Below are 15,225 nucleotides of genomic sequence, written 5' to 3' on the forward strand. Positions count from 1 at the left end.
GACTCCCAACAGATAACCCTGAGATCAAGAGTTGCACATTCCAGGGGCGCCTGGGTGGCTCAGTGGTTTAAGCCGCTGCCTTCGGCTCAGGTCATGATCTCAGGGTCCTGGGATCCAGTCCCGCATCGGGCTCTCTGCTCGGCAGGGAGCCTGCTTCCCTCTCTCTCTCTCTGCCTGCCTCTCCATCTACTTGTGATCTCTCTCTGTCAAATAAATAAATAAAATATTTAAAAAAAAAAAAAAAAAAAAAAAAAAGAGTTTCACATTCCAAATGAGCCAGCCAGGTGCCCCTAGAAAAAAAGATTTTCTTTTACAAATGAGGATTAGCAAACTCACTAGGATTTATAAAAATTATAGTACATGTTGCAAAATTTGAATACATGCTGAAATTAACTTGTCAAAATAAAACCGCACATATTTATCCGTATTTCAATTTAACTACAACTATATCAAGTTTTTGAAAATTCAGGTAGATTTCTTTTATTTTTAGGGAGTGTAAGTAGTACTGAACCATTTGCATTTTTTCCTTAAGGTTTTAACTTCTACTTAATTTAAAACCTTAAATTCCTTCCATTTTAGGGTTAAATCTTTAAAAACTCTTTAAAAATAACCACTGAACCACAGACAAATCATGAACAGTTGGGTTTATTTCAACAGTGGGTCTGAAACTCTCGCCTTTGGCAGGAGTACTACAGTAATTATACCAGGAATAGACAATTTCCTACACTGTCAAATATATAAAAGTTCCTCTTGTACTTTCCTCAACACTGATCAACAAGCAGATTCAGTCCACATTTGCTTTGATCATTCTACTGAGTTAACCCAAGCTTCTTCTTCAGAGACTCTGGCATTTCAGGTGGAGGAGGGCGAGGGAGCCTGAAGTAGACCTTCACAGAGTCATAGATGAACCACTGTAGTGCAGTCAGAGTGCCAATCATGATGATACGGGCAAAGAGTCCCTTCCATACACCTGGTGGAAATATGAAACATGAATGAAAAATGGAGCATACTCAAGTGTTACTCTTTGGGGGCGGGGGCAGTGGTGGTGGAATCCTACCTTTAAATCCAAGTCTCTGAAGGACTTGAGAAGCACTGCTACCTTTCTCCTTATTCAACACAGATACCACAGAATCAGCAGGGTGAGAAACAATTGCACAGAACACTCCAGCTGAAAAAAGTCAACATAAACAGTCCCACATGGGATTCATTTTAAAAATTCGTATTACAACCAATAACCTTTTCCTAATTTTTAGTTCTTAAAAACGATCAGATGTAGAGACTGACAAAGTTATACAGCAGTCTATCCTATGTAATAACAATCCTTCAAGTTTTTATATCCACATTTTAATTACTGTTCCTTTGTATTAAAAATGTACTGAGAAACTAGACCTAAAAAAAAGGGTACAGCAATGCAATCAATAGATCCCCCAAACTTAATCAAGACATGTAAACCTGAAAATAATTCTTTCAGAAACTAATTAACAAGCATTTATGAATCTTAAAAAGGCACAAAAAATGCTATGGGAAGATAACTTCTTTGGAATATTTTTTTTCCCCAATAGGGGCCAGTAACAGAAATGGTTACTTGTCTTTAATTTCAGACAAATATGCTATAAATAACTCATACCTATGTAACCTGCCACAAATGTTACAACCAGTTGCTCTGCCTTTGTACATTCACTTCGGGGCTTGGGAACCACAAACTTGTACAATGCTTCAACAGTACGTTCAAAGCAGGCAAATTTCATCATGGTGTATGGTATCTGTCTCATCCAGAGAGGAGCAACGCCCTTGTAGAATCTAGGAAACCAGGAGACGTATTTTACTCAGTTGCATTTAATCACCTAGCAGAGATTCTCATCATTAACAGACGTGTCCGCACACCAGCCGAGTCCTGATAGCAAAAAATGACAGCATAACTGCGTGTCATTTCTATCAGAACCAAAGACTAACATGCAGGTATATTTATCTCACATGCCAATGACTCAAGCACCTTTGACTATACAACCAAAAAAGTTGCTGGATGTTTCTCTGACTGGAACTACAAGAAACAAGAAGTTTACAAGTAGAACTCAGTTCAAGATTGGCATCCACAAAGGTGGATCTAAGGAAGCATGTTGTAGCCAGACTATATGCAAATTCTTAGCTGTGAACACAGATGATAAGCCTTTTTTAAAAAAAGATTCTATTTATTTAATTGACAGAGAGAGACACAGTGAGAGAGGGAATAAAACAAGCAGTGGCAGTGGGAGAGGGAAAAGCAGGCTTCCTACTGAACAGGGAGCCAGATGTAGGGCTCGATCCCAGGACTCTGGGATCATGACCAGAGCCTAAGGCAGATGCTTAAAAACTGAGTCACCCAAGCGCCCCCCAATGACAAGAATTCTAACAAGCCCTTCCCAAAAGTTAATAATATCAAGTCATATGCAGACTGACAAATGGTTCATTAGAAAAAGTCTTTAATTCAAGGCTTAAACCATGAATCAACTTATCCCTGTCCCTGGAGTTTATGTTCTATATAAAAGGTAAATATGGACATTAACGTAATAGCCTTAAAAAAAAAAAAAAGTCCACTAGGTTTAATGCTAACAAATGCAGTTCCCTTAAATGAGTGTTTTTATTCTATAACTCTAGACAAATGTTCACTTACGCTTTTAAGCCTTCTTCCTTATACATTTTGGGAGCTGCATCCCTCAAAGTGTTGGCATAACCTGGCTGGGTTTGAATTCGAACCTTAGCAGCTTCCATAGGAGCCAGGGCAATGTCAGCAAAGAATTCAGCACTGGCAGAAGAAGCCAAATATAGTGATGTGCGCCAGAGATAGGTATTCTCCTAAATTGAAAAACATAAGAAGGAACATGTATCGCTAGTACATCGGCTGTTTTCAATTTCAATTAGGGGACAGTTCTAGGAAACAGTACATTTCAGACAACCTAACAGTGTTTATCGTTATGGTCCACAAACAACACACATGAGACTGAATGTATATCCTCTCCATAATCTTAACAACCACAATACAATGTGAATTATTTTTTTAACGTCTAGGTGCCAAGTATAGTTGGCCCTGGAAGTACAGAGGAATCCCAGATCCTTTCTCTTTAAAAAAACCTCAAAATCCAACTTACCTGGAAAGCATCAGAGTATAATACAGACCAAAAAAAGATCCTTTTTTGGTTTTACAATTTAAGTTAAAACTTAGGACTGTCCATTTCTAAGTTAAAATTACATACCTCCCCAAGCATGTTGCTATACAAGACTTTGAAAACTTCATAAAAACCAAACTTGCAGAGCCCCTGCATAGAGTAGCCAATGAAAGTTGGAGCCCATCCTTTAGCCAAACCACGAACACCATCCTCTTTCAGTGTAACTGAGAATCCATTAAATATGCCCTTGTACTTCTGGGGGTCCACCTGTATTTAAAACAAGAAGAAAAAAATTAGTTCTATGTACCAAACAGCTATCATTTCTCATAAATATTTATTTTACTATTACTAGTTTTTCCTTTGGTTCTAAAATAAACCAGTAACTGCACAAAAGGTGGGTAGACACAAATTCACTGCATATCAATCTAGTATCTACAATCATCTTTGTAAATTTAACTTTGTATATGAAGGTCTAGCTTTCTTTCAGTCAGACTTAGGTCTTGGAGGGTTAGTTGAGGCAGAATTCCTAGAAAAATACATGATAAAACTCAAAATTTTTCACCATCCAACTCTACCACTTTTTAAAGCTTATTGCCTAAGAGAAAAGTCTATATCCCTGATATATGCTAGCCCATTAAGAAGTTTAATTATAAAGTTTTATGAACTTAAGGCAATTTAAACACAAATTTAAAAAGTAAATCAACATAAGAATCGGTCTTTTGACCTAAATTCACTTCAAGAGACATGCATACATCTTAGTGAAGGTGTATTTCACATCCATTATATTAACTAATGGAAAAGAAAAAAAAAAATCTTAATTTCACTGTATCTGCCAGTACTACAAGAGCTGGTATACATCACCTTCCTCTCCCTGCTAACATTTCACCTTCCTTTATTTCACCTTCCTCTCTCTTTTAGATAAGAAGACTTCTAATCCTGTTTGGGACAAATAAATTTTTGATGTTTGATTATTTTTGTTTCAGTAATCCTAATTAAGATATTCTAATCATAAAAAAACTTATGTAAATAAAGGTACAAAAAGCTATGCCTACAAAATTTTAGAACTAAGACAGTGAAGAAGAGTATTTTTTCTAATCTTCATTAATGTTCTAACCTGATCCTATCAGAAAAATAAAAGAAATGAAGTTACTTCAAAAATACACTACAGATAACCTACTGTAAACCTACTGTAATAAGCAACTGCTTATAAAATGACTATCTGGGAGCATAAAGAACCAGTTGGCCCTGAAGAGGGACTATAGTCAGAACTGAGCACAGCAGCAAAATACCATTTATAGCCAGGGTTTGAGATCCAAAATGTGCCTACACTCTCATTTTTGAGAGAGCCATTTTCTTCAATTTAAAACACTAACTAAAATAAAGATCACGAGTCAAGAAAATTTGGGTTTGGTTTCCTACCAAAGTTTCTAGCAGTTGTTATGTCTCCAAATTTTCTCATTTGTGAAGTCTTTTTAAAATTATTTGGAATTAAGTCACACATGAAGGATACATTCAGTATTGCCATCTAAATACAAACCTGCATTCGGCATTTCACTAAATCCAGAGGAACGACAGCAGTGTGAGTCAGACCACAACTTAAGACCCCACCAAAGCCACACAGTGCATAAAACTTCATGGAGCCATATTCGCAACTGTACTCTGTAGTAAGACAAGACACACCATGCATTTTAATATAAAACTCATGTTACTGGTTATCAACTTACCTCCTGGATAATTAGGTTTCCACACAGCTTGTTAGTAGATGTCTATGTTGTACAACTTTAAAAGCCATGCTTCAACAATATGCTTTCAATCCAACATGCAAAACAAACCTGCATTCTGCATTTAACCAGATCTAGAGGAACCAATGCTGTATGTGTTGTGCCACAGCTAATAATTCCTCCAAGTCCACAGAGGATAAAGAATCTGCCAGATCCATAGTCACAGCTATACTGCTCTGTTTGATTGAAAAAAAAAATCAAGTAAGTATTTCTTCAGAGATGACTAAGGCCCCGGGAATGAAAGAGACCTATAATTCCCTATGAAATAGTACTATCACAAATGAACAGCTTTGGCCACTGTTTACAATTAATTAAGCTGAAAGATGATTTTCCATCTAGTTTTAAGTAACAAGACATTTACTGCCAAAATTGAAGAATCATTTAGATTATGAAGGTTCTGAGACACCAGCTCTTAATCGGCCATACTAAAAAGTCTTTGACAACGTTAACAGCTCTTCGAATTAAAACCAAATTTCAAATTATTAACTGCTGATAAATACACACTTCAGAATACAAACCAAACCCCAGAAGAGCACTAGACAAGTAAAAGGTTGCAAACTTCTAAGTGTACCCCAGTCACTAATCAATACTATCCCCACTTATGGATTCATGGTTAAGCATAAAATTAGATAAACTCCTAAAGTCAAGTACATTTACTACATTATCGGGTAAGCATATTTTTACCCACACTAAAGACATAACAGAAACACATAAATGATTTGAAAACTTTAGGTTTCACACAATTTAGATAACATTTACACAAACTTCTACAATCTGGTTTTCAGGCTTCTCTGTCCATACACTCCACTGGGACTTAAGACATTAACAATTAAGTTCAAGTTGAGCCTAAACGAAAAGATTCCTGAAAGGGAAGACTAAAGGGATCCCTTCCAATTATTTATCTCCTTTTAATAGCTTATCTGGGGCTTCTGTCCCCTCCTTTACCAATTACATTAAAACAAGACACCCAATTATCTCATATATCTCCTTTCAGCAAACACTAGACTTCGGGAATACTTGAGAAAGGAGTATTTTTAAGAAGAAAATTAAAGCCGGGGTCCCTGGGTGGTTCAGCGGGTTAGAGCCTCTGCCTTCGGCTCAGGTCGTGATCCCGGGGTCCTAGGATCGAGCTCCGCATAGGGCTCTCTGCTGGGCGGGAAGCCTGCCTCCCCCTCTCTCTCTGCCTGCCTCTGCCTACTTGCGATCTCTGTCTGTCAACCTGTGATCGCTGTCAAATGAATAAATAAAATCCTTAAAAAAAAAAAAAAAGGAAGAAGAAGAAAATTAAAGCCAAATTAAGTAACAGAAAGAACTGCAGGTGGCCAGTGGCTAGGAAGGAGACTTTACCCAACACTTAAGTCCACTGACCAAGCGGTCTCACGGCAGAGAGGATAAGGAGCTAGTCACCGCCTCTTTACTCCCCGAGGACGTGGAGGTCACAGAGGGAACTGTGCCTGGGCCCTTCCACGCCCTTGAGGGAGGGCCAAGGATCGGACACACGGCCTAGAGCGAAAAGGGCTGACACCCTAGGGCAAGCCACTAGGCCCCGTCCTGTGGTGCAGAAAGCCAGGTGCGTTCTCCTCCTCTGTCCGCCAGGCCACTAAGGCCGAGTGGATCACGAGGGCACATAACGACCATATAGGGGCAGAGTCTAAGCTCACCTTCCACAGCGGCTGCTGCCAGATTGCGGGAACGTCGGGGCGGGCCCGGGGGCGCCGCGGGGCTGCTGCGGTGGCCCGTGAGGCCATCGTGTACCAGCTGCAGGTGGGGCGCGTTGAAGGGGTTCGCCCGCGCCAGATGCGCCACGGACGAGAACATCTTCCTAAGGGAAGAGAGCAGCGGTCGGAGGAAAGGTAAAGGAGCCCCTCAGGCCGCCAAAGTCACGGGCACCCTAGAACCCCGACACGGGCTCCTCCCGCCTCCGCGCCCTTGAGGTGGTCATGGCGGCCTCCTTCAAGGAGATCGGCCAGGCCTACAGCCTAAGCGGCTCCTCAGAGGGGCTCCGTTCCCCGAACCCACCGGGGGCAAGGCCTGGCACACTCACTTCCTAAGATGGCGAACACACAACCGCTCCCTCGGAAAGGCTGCGGCTCACAGAGGCCGAACGTCCTCCCGACCCTTAGATCTGTGCCCTTCGCGTGTCGTCACCGTGACGCACACTACGTGTCACCGCAGCAAGCGGCACCCATTGGCGGAAAAGGGCGCCGAGGCCGTAGCGTCATCGCGTTCTCCTAGCAACCCTATCCCCGCCCCCGTCCGCCCCAGCCCTTCCGGCCCGGCTTCTGCGCAGGAGGATTCGTTCTGCGCACGCGCGCATTCCGAGCCGGGTTTTTGAGTGGCGTGGGTTTTGTGCTCGTGACCTCTTCTTTTGTCCCTTCACCTTCAAGCGTCTTTCCTTGACGTCGGGGTTCAGTTTTTTCACGTCTAAATGAGTCCCAGTATAGTAGTCACTTGAACAGAAGGAGGAAAAAAAAACCCAAATGTGTGATGATACTTTATTTTGGTGTTTTGCAGTTAGAATGTTACACAGACAAGGCTGCATCTGCCGTTAGACCACAGGAGAGTATTTTAAAAGAAAATGTGCAAGGACTCTTTAGACAAGACAGCTTGGAGTTTCATCAGAATGGTTTATATGACGTACCAAAAAATACAGTAAATGCATTTTAACACTACCTGGGGGTATATAGTTGAACTAGTATGAAAGTGGCTGCACATTTTGTGTGTTCAATAAATTTGGAAATTTTTCATTAGATTCAGTTCAACACAAAAGGACCTAGTTTAATTGGGGAAAGTTTAGTAGGGTTCAGACTCCTATTAGAACTCTGGCTCTGACATAGCCCTGGCTCTGGACAAAGTAACCTTGGGAATTCACTAGATCCCTATGAACCTGTTTCTTAATGTAAGATGACAGCAGGGGTAGCCCCATGGGCTTGTACAACTATAAAGGGCTGTGCTAGATTTGATGCTCTGCTGTCACCATTTCGGAATTCTTAATAATAACGAACAAGAGGTCTTGCATTTTTCATTTTGCACTGAAATTACAAATTACATAACTGGTCCTGCATGGGAGTAACATCTATCTTGCAAAGTTTATGAGAATGCATTGAGACAATATCTAAATGTGGGGATTTTAGGCAGAGTTGGGGAGAGGGTCAGTGGTCAGTAAGTTACTAAGAGGGTAGGGTAATTCTTGCTAACTTGACCTAACAGGATTCTTGCTGAAGGCAGTCCAAGGTAATCAGATATTACTTGGGGAATGAGGAATTTGATAAGGTATTGAGGGTAATCAGATATCAAGGCTGGGGAGGGTGCCTGACTGGCTCAGTTATTGGAACATGTGATTCTAGATCTCAGGGTTGTGAGTTCAATCCCCAAGTTGGGTGTAGAGATTACTAAAAGAATAAGTAAATAAACTAGATATCAAGGGACACCTGAGTGGCTCAGTCATGAAACGTCTGCCTTCGGCTCGGGACTTGATTCCCCAGGACCCTGGGTTCATGATCCTGCTTCTCCCTCTCCCTCTGCCCCTCTTTCCTTCCCCCACCCCCACTCATGCTATCTCTATATCAAATTAAAAAAAAAGAGATCAAGGTGAGGAGGTTTTTTGTTAAGCTAAGTAGATAGAATTCTTTTTTTTTCCTATTTTATTATTGTTTTTTCATCATGATAAGTATACTCTTTAATCTCCATCCACTATTTCACCCATCCCTACCACACACCTTCCCTCTGGTAACTATCAGTTTGTTCTCTGATGTTAAGAGTCTGTTTCTCAGTTTGTCTCTCCCTCTCTCTCTCTTTTTTTCTTTGTTCACTTGTTTCTTTTCTTTTCTTTTGACAGAGAGAGAGAGAGATCATAAGTAGACAGAGAGGCAGGCAGAAAGAGAGAGGGGAAAGCAGCCTCCCTGCTGAGCAGAGAGCCCGATGCGGGGCTCCATCCCAGGACCCTGAGATCATGACCTGAGCTGACGGCAGAGGCTTAACCCACTGAGCCACCCAGGCACCCCACTTGTTTTGTTTCTTAAATTCCACATGAGTGAGATGATATGGAAGGAACTTTTCTCTGACTGAATTATTTCACTTAGCATTATTCTCTCCAGCTCCAACCATGTTTGTTGCAAAGGGCAAGTTTTTTTTTTTTTTTTTTAAGATTTTATTTATTCATTTGACAGAGAGAAATCACAGGTAAGCAGAGAGGCAGGCAGAGAGAGGAGGAAGCAGGCTTCCCGCGGAGCAGAGAGCCCGATGCGGGGCTCGATCCCAGGACCCTGAGATCATGACCTGAGCCGAAAGCAGAGGCTTTAACCCACTGAGCCACCCAGGCGCCCCAGCAAAGGGCAAGTTTTTTTGACAGAATTCTTGCTACAGGTGGGCTCTTGGAGGACATGTTCAAGGACATGTTGAAAGGCTTGAAAAGGGTTCAAGGAGGCTAACTAAGGTTTGGTCAAGGCAGGACTCTTGTTTGGCATGCCTGGTTGGCTCAGTCGGTGGAGCATGCCACTCTTGATCTTGGGGCTGGGAGTTCAAGCCCCACATTGGGTATGGAGATATTTAAAAATAAAATCTTAGGGGGTACCTGGGTGGCTCAGTGCGTTAAAGCCTCTGCCTTCGGCTCGGGTCATGATCCCAGGGTCTTAGGATCAAGCCCCGCATCGGGCTCTCTGCTCAGCAGGGAGCCTGCTTCCCTTCCTCTCTCTCTGCCTGCCTCTCTGCCTACTTGTGATCTCTGTCTGTCAAATAAGTAAATAAAATCTTTAAAAAAAAAAAGTAAAATCTTAGGAAAAAGAAAAAAGAGGAGAGTGTCCTTGTCAATAATTTCCTATCCAGGGGGCACCTGGCTGACTCAGTTGTTAGAGCGTATGAGTCTTGATGTCAGGTTTGTGAGTCTGAACCCCATCTTGCGCAAGGAGCCTACTTAAAAAGCAATTTAAAAAAATACTTTCCTATATAGTATACCAAGTCTCGTATTGTAGTTTCATTCAATATGAGCCACTACTGAGTTCAAATTTCAGCCAAACTGTTAGAGACCTTCTCAGCAATTTGAGCTAGAACAACGGATTGAGACACTGTTAATGGTATCCAGATCAATAAATTTGGTTTGATCTACCATTATATTCCTTCTGTTTTATTTTAATTACCACTACTTATCAAATCATCCCAAAATTTAAGGGTATAAAACAATAAACAATTATTATCTCACATTTTCTGAGGGTCAGGAATCTGGGAGAGGCTCAACTGGATGGCCTGGCTCAGGGTGTGTCATGGGGTTGTGGTCAAGCTGCTGGTTGGAACTGTGGTCTCCGGGGCTGGAAGATGTGCTTCCAGGCTCACTAACTTGGCCACTGGCAGGACATTCCAGTTCCTTATCAAATGGACGCTCCATAGAGTTGCTCATGGCACAGCTTTCCCACAGTGAGTCATTTAGGAAAGACAGATAGCAGCCAAGAGAGAAGCTGTAGTGCCCTTTATAATCTAATCTCAGAAGCTATCACTTCTGGATTTTATTGATCACAGAGACCAATCCAGATACAATGTGGGTAAGGTGGTGTGGATCACTGGGCCATCCTAGAGGATGACTACCATGCACCTAACCCCACATTCTGTCTCCATCCCCATACATGTTGCCCAGGTTTCTGTCAATAAAAATCATGCACATTATTTATCTTGCCTTCTAGGATCTCCTGCATTGGGTATAGAAGCCATGGAAGGCATTGATAATAGGTCTTGAGGAGGATCAGCAGACCCTACAAGGCAACTAACTACCCCCGGAGAGGCCAAAACAGATTTTACATGTAAGGAGAGACTAAGCTCCTCGGGCAAGGGAGGAGAGGCCATTAATATTAGCAAAAGAGGCCTCAACAGAATTTAGAAGTTCATGATCCCAGTCTCATCAATCTGACCATAGATTCCCATTCCCATGCTAATATTCAGGATCTCACTGCTGCTCAAAAACAAAAACAAAAATTAATTTTAACACGAGACCTTCAAGATTGGAAATTCAATTGCATTTTAAATCAGGATTAGATTTTGGATTTGGCTTTTAGAAAGTACAACGTTGCAAATGTAGGAAGACAGTCATAGGATTTCTTTTTCTTCTCTCTCTCTCTCTCTTTTTTTTTTACACAAGATTTCTGATCCTTTATCTTGAACTGAACATTTAAAGCCCTAAGTTCATCATTTCCTTTCCCCCACTTATCCAGTATAATTAGTATAAACCAACCAACTCCATTATACTCATTGTTTTCGTTTAAATATTTTTTTTAAAGTATCCACGTGGTTACCCAAAGCCTTATCTTCTTTATTTTTTTTAAGATTTTATTTACTTGACAGAGAGATCACAAGTAGGCAGAGAGAGAAAAAGAAGCAGGCTCCCCACTGAGCAGAGAGCCAGATGCAGGGCTCCATCCCAGGACCCTAGGATCATGACCTGAGCTGAAGGCAGAGACTTTAACCCACTGAGCCACCCAGGTGCCCCAGCCTTATCTTCTTTAGGTACTTGATTACAGGTGTCCATAGGTGATGGTTTAAGAAACTGTTTTTTGCTAACGCATGCCATGGGTAACCAGTGTCACCTTTGTCATTGACAGCTGGTGGTCAGTGCCTTTAAATCCAGCTAGATGAAACCCATTCTTAAGTTTTAGTTCTTCTGGAATCACTTCCAGTACCATTGTCTGGATCAGAGTTTGACCAGTGCTATGAGCCTTATGAAATAATAAGTTTATTTTAGGGAATAAGTCGTTTTTTTTTTTTTTAAGATTTTTTATTCATTTGACAGACAGAGATCACAAGTAGGCTGAGACACAGGCAGAGAGAGAGGAGGAAACAGGCTCCCTGCTGAGCAGAAAGCCCAAATGGACTACTGTAGGACCTGGAGAAGAGGTTGCCTCTGTGTCTGGGGTTTGGCCTGAAATTTCTGTAAATCAATAGAGCTTAGAGTCAGTTGGGAAAGCTGGACATGAAGTGGGGATGAACAGGGACAAAGCGGAATCCACAAAGACCAACTGGATCGCATGAGGATAAACTAGACTGTGCATCTGTCTCTTGACACCTACAATCTCAATAATGCATGTGCCAGCAGGAGCCATGCTGCACGTGCTCCTAGGATCCAAGGTGCTGCACACCCATCTGGCCCAGGACTCAGAGAAACTGAAGGTCCTGGAGTTGCTGAAAGAGCTCCAAACGCGGCTGCTGTCCCACTCCCAGGTTAGGCAGCAGATCGGCATCCGTGCACATGAGCTGCCCCAGCACCTCACAGCTCACACTGACCTTCAGAGCGTGAGGGCTTCACTTCTGCCTTTGAAATCTTGCACAAATTTCCCTTGTGGCCAGTCTCAACACGGAAGCATATCTGAGAGATAAAGAGAATTTGAGATGCTAGATAGAGAAAGGACATTCAAGTGGAACTTTCCTAAAGGCTCTTGTAAACCTAGAGCCAGAGGTCAAGGTGGCACTGATAGATTTGAGGATCGTGCCTGTCATGGGGAAGTCACACAAAAAAACCCAAAATAAGTCCTACCACAGCCATCTAATGGAGGGCTGTAACAAATTATGCAAGGTAGATGAAAGTCCCTTTTCATATCTTCCTTGAGAAAAAAAAGGGTAGCACCCTCTAGCACCTTAGTTACTGTCTTTTTTCCCCCCCAAAGGATTTTCTTTATTTATTTGACAGAGACATAGAGAGAGCACAAGTAGGCAGAGCGGCAGGCAGAGGGAGAGGGTGAGGGAGAAATAGGCTCTCCACTGAACAGAGAGCCTGATGCGGGGCTCGATCCCAGGACTCCGGGATCATAACCTGAGCCGAAGGCAGCTGCCCAACCGACAGAGCCACTCAGGCGCCCCAGTTACTGTCTTTTTTTTATTAGAAATCTTGTTTTCGTGTCTCCTTAAAGAGACTAGGGAGAGATTTGTCTTTTTCTATCTGAAATAAAATAAAATGGACTTCACCTGTAATTTCCATTCTGAAAAAAGTTTTAAAAGGTCAAACCATCCCCATCCTTCTTTGGAAGGGTATCATAGGTGGCCTAGAGTACCTTGGCTATAAGACTAGGGGCATTCCCTTTACCAAAGTGTATCCCAAGAGCACAAAGTGCACCCTAAGTGCACCCCAAGAGCTCTGGGACCCCAGTTCAAACTCTTGAAGTTATGCATTTTTGTGCAGGGGGATGAAAATTGTCTAAGTTAGATCTGCCTATTTGGGGATATTGTATTTTATAGGAAATCAATCAGGTGACTGCTTTTACCCGGTCTTTATATCTTGATGTTTCGACATTTCTTTCTTTCTGCAACTAAAAGCATAAAATATGGGCGCCTGGGTGGCTCAGTGGATTAAGCCGCTGCCTTCGGCTCGGGTCATGATCTCAGGGTCCTGGGATCGAGTCCCGCATCGGGCTCTCTGCTCAGCAGGGAGCTTGCTTCCCTCTCTCTCTCTCTCTCTGGCTGCCTCTCTGTCTACTTGTGATTTCTCTCTGTCAAAATAAATAAATCTTTAAAAAAAAAATAATAAAAGCATAAAATATGGTTTGGCTCAGAGGAGAGGCATACCTAGATATGGCAGAGACAGAGTCCACATAGAAGGTGCACACGTAGATGGCAACTTTAGTCACTGCTTGGCTATAATCCACCACTTGGACAGCCTTTTTATTTATTTTTTAAGATTTTATTTATTTATTTGACAGAGAAAGAGAGAGCACACAAGCAGGGTCAGAAGGAGAGGAAGAAGTAGGCTCTCTACTGAGCAGGGAGCCTGATGCAGGGCTCGATCTCACGACTCTGAGATTGCAATCTGAGCTGAAACCAAGATCCAGACACTTTAACCAATTGAGCCACCCAGGAGCCCCACTGGACAGCTTTTAAATGAGGCCAGTCATCATCACAAGTTAGAAGTTCCCAAATATGGCTTCTCATCAAAGCACCTGGAGAGCGTTTTAGACACAGATATTCTGAGGCGGCAAAAGATTCTGCTTACTAAGTTTGATGAGGAGTCCTGGAATCTACCATTTTTTAAAGATCCCCGGGTGATTCCTGTAAATAGTCAGGTTTAGGAACCAATGATATAAGGAATTCAAAGCATGAGCCCACAGAACGAGTCTGACACAAGTTTCCTATCTAGAAAATGAGACGACATCCTGAATTACCTGGTTCGCCATGGATGTGAAAGTGCTCCGTTTACTAGAACGGAATCCCGGCTGATCTGACTTGCTTCCAACTGACTGCTCACATTGTTATCACACCTGCAAGAACAAGGTGCAAGGCTGTGGTGTGTGCCATCAGTACTCCATACAAGATGGGGCAACTGCTTAAGTATAAAGGGCGACAGGGGAATATCAGCTGCTCAAAGGTGGACACAGCCACAGACTTGGTAACCATACAGGAAATTGGTTTTTTTGGGGTTTTTTTAAGATTTTATTTATTTGTTAGAGAGAGAGAGAGAGTGAGCAAAGGCAGAGAGAGTGGCAGGCTAGAGGCAGAAGGAGAAGCAGGCTCCCTGCCGAGCAAGGAGCCCGATGTGGGACTCGATCCCGGGACGCTGGGATCATGACCTGAGCCGAAGGCAGCTGCTTAACCAACTGAGCCACCCAGGCGTCCCGAGGAAATTGTAGGGAGAAATATATATATACCCCCCCAAAATAGCAAATATGAGAAGTAATGAATATAAAATGAAGGGATGAGGCTTTATTAGCTCTTTTTCAGCCTTAGAGATGTAGGATAGAGTCTACCTAAGTTTCTGTTTATGCCCTGGGTCATTATGAGACAAAATATATTGTAATTTGTTGTAATTCAAACTTCATGTCACTCATGATATTTTTGCTGTAGGTAACTGAGGGGCCTACTCACACATGAATACAGTGCAATTGCAGGCAATCCTAAATGAAATTAAAATTTGCATACGTAATGAAATTTCAGGGAAAATTCTTGAATTCTACTATTATATCTCTAAACTTGAAAGATAGTCATTTGGGAAGTAGTTACTTTAGGGAATCAAATGCATTCTTTAAACAGCAGTAACTTCAAATGTTAGTAGAATTAACTGACTTTATTCTTCTGAAAGAAAGTGAATATTGTTGATTGCTACACAATTATAATTAACCTACTAACACAAGCAAGTCCTCAAATTTTCTATAATTTGTGCTGTTTTAAAACAGGTGGAAAAGAAACATATTTTTCTTTTGATATTAAGAATGCCAATTTGAAAAATATTTAGGGGCACCTAGGGGCTCAGTCTGTTAAGCATCTGTCTTCAGCTCAGTTCATGATCCCTGGGTCCTGGCGATAGAGCCCTGCGTCAGACCCCCTGCCCAGTGGGA

The 15,225-nt window shown here is 42.1% G+C and overlaps 1 protein-coding gene across 2 annotated transcripts; it reads right to left on the reverse strand.

Annotated features, from left to right (window-relative positions):
• Window positions 1-629: 629 nt before the first annotated feature.
• SLC25A3 (solute carrier family 25 member 3) lies at window positions 630-14,146 on the reverse strand. Of its 2 annotated transcripts, XM_082739237.1 has the most exons (10): window positions 14,056-14,146; window positions 12,188-12,269; window positions 6,969-7,374; window positions 6,586-6,746; window positions 4,681-4,802; window positions 3,231-3,410; window positions 2,651-2,832; window positions 1,628-1,800; window positions 1,058-1,168; window positions 630-970 (listed from the first exon to the last, which is right to left on the reverse strand). In XM_082739237.1, exons 4-10 carry the CDS (start codon window positions 6,740-6,742, stop codon window positions 810-812), a joined length of 1,086 nt encoding a protein of 361 aa, XP_082595363.1. In that variant the 5' UTR covers window positions 6,743-6,746; window positions 6,969-7,374; window positions 12,188-12,269; window positions 14,056-14,146; the 3' UTR covers window positions 630-809. The 2 variants fall into 2 exon arrangements, with proteins under 2 accessions (XP_082595363.1, XP_082595362.1); XM_082739236.1 differs by lacking the exons at window positions 4,681-4,802; window positions 12,188-12,269; window positions 14,056-14,146 and adding an exon at window positions 4,976-5,100 and having other exon boundaries at window positions 6,969-7,087.
• Between the last annotated feature and the right edge of the window lie 1,079 nt (window positions 14,147-15,225).

Source organism: Mustela nivalis (genome assembly GCF_964662115.1).
Source record: "Mustela nivalis genome assembly, chromosome: 7".
In the NCBI taxonomy this organism is placed as follows: domain Eukaryota; kingdom Metazoa; phylum Chordata; class Mammalia; order Carnivora; family Mustelidae; genus Mustela; species Mustela nivalis.

Excerpts from the sequence above, each read along its gene's own strand:
- SLC25A3 (XM_082739236.1), bottom strand. The coding sequence starts at position 6,742 with ATGTTCTCGTCCGTGGCGCATCTGGCGCGGGCGAACCCCTTCAACGCG. Across the intron at positions 5,101-6,585 it reads GGCAGCAGCCGCTGTGGAAG|AGCAGTATAGCTGTGACTAT; the intron begins GTGAGCTTAGAC and ends TCAATCAAACAG. Across the intron at positions 971-1,057 it reads TCAGAGACTTGGATTTAAAG|GTGTATGGAAGGGACTCTTT; the intron begins GTAGGATTCCAC and ends TATTTCCACCAG.